The 9,367-nt window shown below is 39.1% G+C and overlaps 1 protein-coding gene across 1 annotated transcript; it reads right to left on the bottom strand.

Moving 5' to 3' along the window:
* Positions 1–953: 953 nt before the first annotated feature.
* Positions 954–1,586, bottom strand: LOC125824875 (uncharacterized). Its single transcript, XM_049504224.1, has 2 exons — positions 1,255–1,586; positions 954–1,137 (listed from the first exon to the last, which is right to left on the bottom strand). Exons 1-2 carry the CDS (start codon positions 1,584–1,586, stop codon positions 954–956), a joined length of 516 nt encoding a protein of 171 aa, XP_049360181.1.
* Positions 1,587–9,367: the final 7,781 nt, after the last annotated feature.

Here is a 9,367-nt window from a genome sequence, read left to right as displayed (position 1 = left end):
CCTCGTGGGTGGACTTCCTTTTTGGGCAGATTTGGGGCCATTTTGCTAGGGTCCTCCTCAATGAGCATTGGTTGGTCCTTGGGGAGTCGTACCTTGATGTTTAACCCCTAAACTCTTCATTCTAAGTACGGGAGGTAATTTCTACAACTCTAACCCCCACGTAAATCTCTAGAACCCATACGTAAAGCTCTAGTTTAGCTTACTAGTTCCCGGGTGTTACATAATCTCCCCCTTGGGAACATTCGTCCTCGAATGACACTCTAGGCACTTCTTAAGGTCACAACTTTAGACTAGCAGCCAATAATGAATGCAACACATCTAAATGCACAAAACCAAGGAGGAAAATTTCAACTTTAAGCTAAACATTATTCAATGCAACCCAAGGGAGTAGGAACTACATCTAGCAACCCAAAATGCATGAAATTCTATATCTACTCAAATTCAAGGAGGAACTACCATCTACTAGCTAAAACATGCTCAACATACACTCATGGAGCCTATATGAAATTTACTCTCAAAAAAACATTTATTCAAAGAGGAATCTTTCAACTCTAAACTAAAGCATGCTCATATATTCATCTCATGAAGTCAAATAGGCAACTCTACTCAATGCACTACAACATGAGGTAAAACAATGCACATAAGTCATTTCTATCAAGACCTAAACTTTTTCATGAACATGCATATAAAGAAATAATGGCCACACATAAACACACAATGGCCTTGCTATCTAGGCACATCATCTCCCCCTTGGGAGTAAGCCTATACAAACTCTTCTAAACATCATCTATAACATAAAAGCAACCATGAAGCTCATTCATACTAAAGACAACATCAAAGTATATCAGACTAAATCTATCAAGTCATAAAAGACAAGCAACAACAGAATCTAGATAAAGCTTAAAACACATATCGGTAGCAACATTCAGAGATCACTCTTGATCATTTTTAGCTTAGAGGACATATAACCTATTCTTCTTTTGAACAATCTCATCTGAACCACTAGTGGAAACTTTCTTACCCTCTGTTCTTATAGCCCTTGCCTTAGGACAATCTTTCATCTTATGGCCACTTTCACCACAACTAAAGCAACCCTCTCTACCGGCCAAATGCCTACTTTCATGTCTCTTGCCACACCTAGCACAAGTAGACCATAGGGACTCATTACTAATCCCTTGTGGCTTAGGGTTAAACACCCTCTCCTTCTTATTCTTAGGAGTATTAAAATAACCTTGTCTGGAAAACCTTTTTCACTTCCTAGAGTAACCATGTCCATCAGACCCTTCATGAAAAGGCCTATCATCCTCCATCCTAGACCCCTTCTTCTCCCTAGATTTACCCTTGATTTTCTCCTCCTCCTTCCGTTGAGCATACACCATAAGACGTGAGATATCCATATTATCATGGAGCATTGGCGTACAACATTCTTTTGCTACCAAGTCAGACACCCCCGTCAAGAACCTACTCATCTTATCTCTCGAATCAGCTACCATAGATGGAGCATACTTGGATAGTTGGGTAAATTTGAAGTCATACTCCTGAACACTCATGCTACCTTGTCTAAGGTTAATTAATTCCTCCACCATAGCTTCCCTCAACTCTCGGGGAAAGAACATATTAACATATGCTTCATTGAACACTTCCCACTCTATTGGACCCACTCCTACCAGCCTAGTGATTTTAAAATGTATCAAGCACACCCATCCAATTCTAGGGGTCAACGATCGTAAATCAGTATAAAACCCAACAAGTGAGTTGGGGTCAAATCCCACAGGGAGCGGTACGTGTTTCAAATTCAATTAGGAAGTGCAAACGTGGTCTAATTAGCCATAGGAATATAAATTATCAATAAAGACATTAATCAAGTAAAAGGGGTGACACGAATGTCAGATGGGGGTTTTGGTTTGCAATTATCAACTACAAAGCAGTTACAAAAACTTTGAAATAACAATAGGGAGAAGGATTCTCGGGATGTGATCGATTATAGGCAAATTACGATATATGGGTAATTGAAACTACTAGTAAACAACTAAAAATCAGTGAGTAGGCTAAGGGGAGATAGCTTTCTCTCGAACAACTTCCCTAAATCAGGTGATTTCTTTTGAACATCCACAAGCATGAGAATGAGGAACATCCCACACCTTAATTCATCCACTCTTTCAAGCTAGATGGGTAGTATTAGGTTTAGGATTCAATCTCTCGAGCTAAACCTGATGAGTCCGAGATTTGGACTCATTTAGGGCCTTGTTTACATAGATTTAGTGTCCTCAAATGCTTAATTTGTGCCAAAAACTGATGTTAAATCCTTGATTTTCAAAATATGGATTGAGGAACAAAGCAAGGACACTACCAGGAAAAAGGAATAAAACAAGCTGAAGGAACGAAGAAGGGCGAGTCTGAGGATCGCCAAGAACACTCGGTGTGTCGCCGAGTGGCTCATCAAACCACCTAAAGTTCCAGCGTGTCAAGCCCTAAAGAAAAGAACCAAGTTGGCAATGAAAATGAGCAGTCAGCGGATCACAAAGTGATTATGCGAAGCCAAGATAGATCACCCAAAGATACAAACCTTGAGGATGTTGACTACCAAGGCAAAAGGGAGATCGAAAAGAACAAAGGGCGGCTCGCTGAGTGGTTCGGCGAGCCCGACTTACTTCATCGAGTGACTCTTCGCGACACAGTTTTTGGGGACTATAAATACGTTTGTGAACATTTAGTTTAGGAAGACTTATCATTTACTCTTGAGAACAATCTATTTTTTAGAGTTTTGAGCATTTAGAGAGAGTTTTTTCTAGTTTTCCTTAGCTTTGAAGGATTGAAGAAATTCACTTTTGAGAAATTCGAAGTGGGTCTTTATGATTCTTCAAATTGGAGCATTGTAGAGAAGAAATTACTTTTACCCAATTGATGGATAATCAATTTGGTAACTGTTTTTACCTTTTTATAATGTCTAGCTAAAACCCCAATTCTTGGGGTGTGATCATGTGATTATGGAAAAATTTAATTTATGGGTATTGCTAATTGTTAGTTAAAATGCTTTTTAAAAGTGAGTTTAATCATTAATTGTGGTTTAATTTAAGAATTATAGCTGCAAATGCAGTTCTATGATTGTGTTCTTGGTTTGCTCGAGAGAGAGGTTTTAGAACTAAAATTATTGATTGATGGTTTGTAGGTATTGGGTTGACATGGATTCAGCTCGAGAGAGTGAATCCTAAACTCAATCCCACAGATTCAGCTGAAGAGAGTGAATGGATTAAGGTGTGGGATGCTCTTATTTTGCATGTTTTTTTATGTTCGAGAGAAATTACTTGATTCGGGGTAAATTGTTCAAGAGAAAGTTTACCTCCACTATAGCTTAGCCTACTCACTAATATCTAGCTATTTACTAATAGTTGCAATTACTCATTTGTCTATATTTGCCTATAATCGATCACATCCCAAAAACCCGTCTCATTATTGTTAATTCGTATTGTTTGTGATTGTTTGTAGCTGTTAATCAAAACCAAAATCCCCCATTTGACATTCGTGTCACCCTTTAATTTGAATGATGTCTTTATTCAAAAAGATTTATTCCTATGACTGATTTGACCATGTTCATACTTCCCAGTCGAATCTGAAACACGTACCGCTCCTTGTGGGATTCGACCCTAACTCATTTAGTTGGGTTATATTCTGATTGACGATCGTTGACACTTAGAATTGGATAAAGTATCTTTGATAAAGTTAAATTTTAATCAAAACCCAGCTCAATCCAATACCCACAAATCATTAATCAATAATCTTAGTTCTAAAACCTCTCTCTCAAGCAAGCCAAGAACCCAAAGATAGAACTGCATTTGCAACTACAGTTCATAAATTAAACTACAATTAATGATTGAACTCACTTCAAAGTAGCATTTAAACTAGTAATTAACAATACCCATAAACTAATTCAACACATAATCACATGATTACACCCCAAGAATTGGGGGTTTTGCAAAACATCATAAAAAGGTAAAAACAATTACCGAAACAATTATCCATCAACTGGGTAAGAGTGATTTAGTTTTTACAATGCTTTAATTTGCAGAATATTCGAAACCCACTTCAAAAATATCCAAATTAAATTTCTCAAATTCTTCAAAACTATGAAAAACTACAGAGAAAAATGTCCTGAAACTAATTCAGTCTAAGTTGGCCTAATAGTCGAATGTCCAAATCTCTAAAATAATTGTTCAAAATCTAATTTATAGTTGCCAAAAATAAGCCACAAAGGGTCGTTTGGCAAAGTAGGTTGGGCTCGCCGAATCACTCGGTGAGCTGCCCTTTGACCTCTTCCATCGCCTTTTTATCTTGGCATTCAGCATCCTCGAGGTCTGTAACTTTGGGCGATCAATCTTTGCTTCGCGAAACAATTCGACGATTCACCGACAACTCATTTTTGTCGCTGACTGATGAGTCCACAAATTGGACTCAGTTAGGGCTTTATTTTCATAGAAATAGTGTCCTAAAATACATATTTTATCTCAATATCTGATGAAAACTCTTAAGTTTCAGATATTTGAAGTTTGAGTGAAAGCACGAACACTTATGCATAAAAATGAACAAAAAGGCTGAAAAGAACGAAGAAACTGAAGCCTGAGCATTGCCAAGTACACTTTGTGAGTCGCCGAAGGGACATACTCCGCCCTTTGTTCCAGTACGCGAAGCCCTGAAGGAAGAGGATCAAAAATGGTGAAGAAAGGAACAGTCGACGCTTCACCGAATAGTTTCCCGAAGCAGTGCTATATCGCCCAATGGTCCAGGACATGAAGATGTTGAAGGCAAGCACAGAAGGCGATGAATCAAACGATGGGCGAATCGCCGAGTCGATCGGCGATTCCCACTAACCTCGACGAATGGTCCGCCGCAACACTAAATCTGAAAACTATAAATACTAGCCTTAGTTATTATTTTAAGAAGTCCAAAAATTATTATAGTTTTTACCTTAGAATATTACTTTTCTTGTATTTTTCTCTCAAGTTTGAAAAGGATTTTTTGGAAGACTTGAAGAAAGAAGGAGTTCATCTTCCCCAGTTGGAAGTAGGTCTTCTCCATTCTTCTTCCTTTGCTTAAATCAAGGTTTAATTTCTTATACCCATTTGATTTTCATATCATTTTAGGTGTAATTTCTTATTTCTTGATATATGGCTAAAAACCCCCATTCTTGGGGTGTGACTTAGCAAATATGTGTTGATATTATTGTTGGGTCTTGTTTGCTGATAGGTTAGATGTATTTTAATGGTGATTTCACCTAGTGGTTGTGGTTTAATTTAATGGGTTTGTAGTTGCAACTACAAAACCACCCATGTGTTTTTGGCTTGATCGAGAGAGAGGTCCTGAAACCAAGACCGCAAGACTGATGGCCTAAGGAGTGGGTCGACATGAGGTTTTCCCCGAGAGGGTGACCCCTAGTCCCATATCTTAACACTCAGATTGAGAGAGTGAGTGGGGTAAGGCATAGCCTGGCCTTCATGCGGCAAATGGGTGTCCGAGAGGAACCCATTCGAAACGGGGTAAGTTGCTCGTGAGAGAACTTATTTCCATCTAAAGCTTAGCCTAGTCACTATTATCTTACAAATTTCCTATCAAAATCTTGTACCCAACGATTTATATCAATTTGTATTGCGGTCACACCCCAAGAACTTCTCCCCATACTTGATTCCCTTTATTTGTTTTACCATTTTTACTATACTTGTGACAAAAACCCCCATCGATATTTGACACTTTCGTGTCGCCCCTTTAATTTACAATATTTTTATTAGTAAATTTATTTAGCTTTGACTAATTAGAATGAAATTCTAATTAACTACATATTCTCAAAACCACTCCCTTGGGTCACGACCCCAACCCTCAGTTGGGTTACTATATTATCGACGATTGTAAAAACTCGAACCGTAGTTAGTGTCGTTGGTCACGATAAGCATCAAAATGGCGCTATTACCGGGGAGTGGTGTTACGTAAAGATGTAGTTAAATAGAACTTTTATTCTTATTAATTATAGTATACTCACTTAATTTTTAATTTTGTTTCGCGTGTTTGAGCTGACTATAGGAAAGATGAACACACGAGAGGAAGTAATCATGGCAAGCAAAAATCAAGACCTAATGGAGATCCCTCTATTAGAGGTAATGAAAATTCGAGAGGGAATCCTCACCTTCAAGCAGTGGGAAGGTGAAGGGATCCACAACTCATGGGCAAGATTTAAGGAAATGATCAGTCAGTGCCCAGCCCATAACATTACCAATATAACTCCTTGATTGTTTCTATCGAGGTCTCGGCCCCGGGAACAAGAGATGGGTTGACCAAATTGTCTCAGGGGGTATCGCGAAGCAGCCGAATGATGTAGCATAACAATTGCTTAATCAAATGGCTTCAGCAAACCAAGCGATATAAAAAGACTTCATGATGGCCACCTTAGTAACTCAAATGGATGACTTAGCCAAGAGAATGTTGAATATTGAGGCACAGTGCAAGAGGAAGAACAAATATGTCCCTCCTCACGAGCGAAAGAGTTACAAATACAAAGAGGTTAAACGCCTTGAGGAATTGATTTCAATCATTCTCCACAAGGTCACTGAACAATATAAAGAATTAGGGGAGATGAGAGAAGACATTAAAGGAATGAAGCGAATGATTTGGTCTCATTCCAACGCTGTCCAAATGCTCGAAACCCTCATGATTCGATCGCCGCACGATCTAAAATCACAACACAACGAGGGGTTGCCTAGTGATACTAGGGCAAACCCCGAGAAATGAAAATTGAATTTGGTGACTTGCGTCGTACCACTACGTTAACTAAGGCGTTGTTTGGGAGGCAACCCAAAACCCTTTACAGCTTAAATTTTTAGTCAGTAGAATAATGGTGTGTTGAGTGTGTAGGTGAAAGTGTAGAGGATAAACAAAAGTACAATTTTGAAAACAAAAGATCCATTTTGCGAATCGTGGATTAGTTCGGTGACACCGATGCAGCTCGTCCTTTGATTCAACCCAGTCTGGGGTTAGGTCTGTAAAACTCGGCGGACTCAATGAAACTATTGGCTAGTCGCCAAGTCTGTTGGCAATCCTGACGCAGATCGCCATTTGGACCTTCACCTCAACTGAAGGTCCTGTAAAACTCGGCGAGATAGGTGGCAACTCAGCGATTCGCCGACATGTTAGGCGACCCTAACTAATATCGCCGAATGGACATAAACTGGACGGTCTTTTGTGAGAAAAAGGGTTAAAAGCTCCATTTTCATTTACTCCCCCTCACTTTTTCCTCTTCACAAATTCACACAAGCACCCTAGCTTTACATTTCTTGAAATTGTTAGAGTATTTTAGTTGTTCGACTGTGTTGATTTCGGATTGCATTGCCGCCTAGCATCTCGGTAGCATTTTAATCAATACAAAAGGTTAGATCCCTAACCCCCATCATTATTCTTTGAACATTGTACTCATTTGCAAACTCCTTGATATTATGATGAAATCTATGGATTAAATTGTGTATGTGTCGATTTGTCTTTGATAGCCTTGCCTTAACTGCCCTTACTGTTAGAATCTGATTCTCTAATGCATCTAGTTAAGTTGACGTGTGATGGGTGGTGCTCGTACATTATGGGTCATGGTCAAACTTGTACTAGGTATTTTTGAATTTTGATTTCGGGAGTTGCGGGGTTGATTTCGAGAAGTTGGGTCAAGAGCAAGCACGTTGGGTAAATCGACGGGGTATGACAAGCTTGCCGAATCACTCCGCGGTTCGCCTAACTGTCCTATCTCGCACTTATTATCATGCTTAAATTGTTGTGGCGTATGTAACTTTTGGCGAGAAGCATGAGATCGCCAAAAGCACTCGGTGACTCGCCGAAAGTCTCATTGATTCGCTCTTTGTCTACACCCCTGCACTTTTATGCATTGTTCTTTATGCAAGCCTTCTCTGGGTCACTAAAAGCCATAGGCAATTCGTCAAATGGCTCCCCCATCGCCTACTCACTGCTATTTTAGGGCTAATTCATCGTCAAACTCAATCTAGCTCGCCCAAGATATTCAAAGACTCACTGTCTGGTTTGGTGAATTTGTCTGAAATTATTCTGTTGTACTTTCACTTAGATATTATCTAACTTTGCCTCGAAGTTTTACAGACATGGCTATACCAAAGGTTGCTAGGAAAATCAAGCCACCTCGAAAGATAAGGGCAATGAATTTTGAAGAACAAGAAGAAAGATCAATCACCTTGATGATTGAGGCTGCTATTGTGGCTGCATTGATCCCTCTGAGGACTACTATTGACACTCTCACTGCAAGAATTGAAGCTTGTGAGAAGAATCTGGGAGAAAACTTCAAGATTCGTCCGACTATCACGGGGAACGCACCTCGAAATGAAACAACAGTAAACAAGACAGCTGCCCAGACAGATGGAAAGACTGCATAAATAGGATCCCATCTCTACATGCCTCTCTGTCATTCTTTCTTTTAACTTCTGGCTATCTATTATTTGCATTTGAGGACAAATGGTTTTTAACTGTGGTGGGGAGAGGCCTACACCTTTTGTGTGCTACTCATATTTTGTGTTGATACTGACTTAAAAAAATGAGGATTGCAGTGTCTAATGTTTTTGTATATATTTGGGTTGTCTGTTTTTAAATCGTGTTTTATACTGCTTGCTCAATTGTTTGAGCTTATGGCTCCCTTTTTTGATTTTACTTGTAAATTGACCCTTCTGAAAAAAAATTATTTTTCAAAAAATTTCGCCACCACTTGTGTTGAAAGTGGTTGTTCTCTCGCAAATTTAAGTCTCAGTTTCGATCAATACCGATGACTTGAATGGTGTTCTCAATCGAACAAACATGAATGTACGGCTGTGATGAGGCAAAATGAAGTTGCATAGACAATATGTGAACTCTTTGCATCTCGTTGTGATTAGCCATGTGTCAAATTGATTCTCTTGTAATGACTGTTGCACACTAGCAAGAGTGTGGAGTCTTGTTTGACTTTAGCATCGATGCCTTGTGTGATGATCTTACTTTGAATCATGCATGAATAAACCTAGAATTTACCCCGTTAGTCTGATTGATTTAGTAAGGTGTGCTCTTGAAATGATATTAGGAAACTTTAGAGAGTGTGAGCCAATTTGACATATACCTCTTTAAGGGCCTACCCGTGAGCGTGTGAAACTCTTTTGAACACCCCTTGAGCCTTACCCATTTTTGGAAGAAAACTTGATAAACCCTAGACTTTATTCAACCATCACTTATAACCCTCATTACTTGTGATTTAGTAAATATCCAACTTAAGCCAAAAGCTTAAGTTAGGGGTGTGGTGAAAAGGAAAAGGAGAAGTCAAAAAGTGCAAGAATAGTCTCCTCTGACTCAT

Source organism: Solanum verrucosum, unplaced genomic scaffold (genome assembly GCF_900185275.1).
Source record: "Solanum verrucosum unplaced genomic scaffold, falcon-dt-bn FXZP01000111.1, whole genome shotgun sequence".
Classification (NCBI taxonomy): domain Eukaryota; kingdom Viridiplantae; phylum Streptophyta; class Magnoliopsida; order Solanales; family Solanaceae; genus Solanum; species Solanum verrucosum.
Note: the sequence above shows the minus strand (reverse complement) of the source record. Positions and strands in the feature narration are given on the sequence as shown.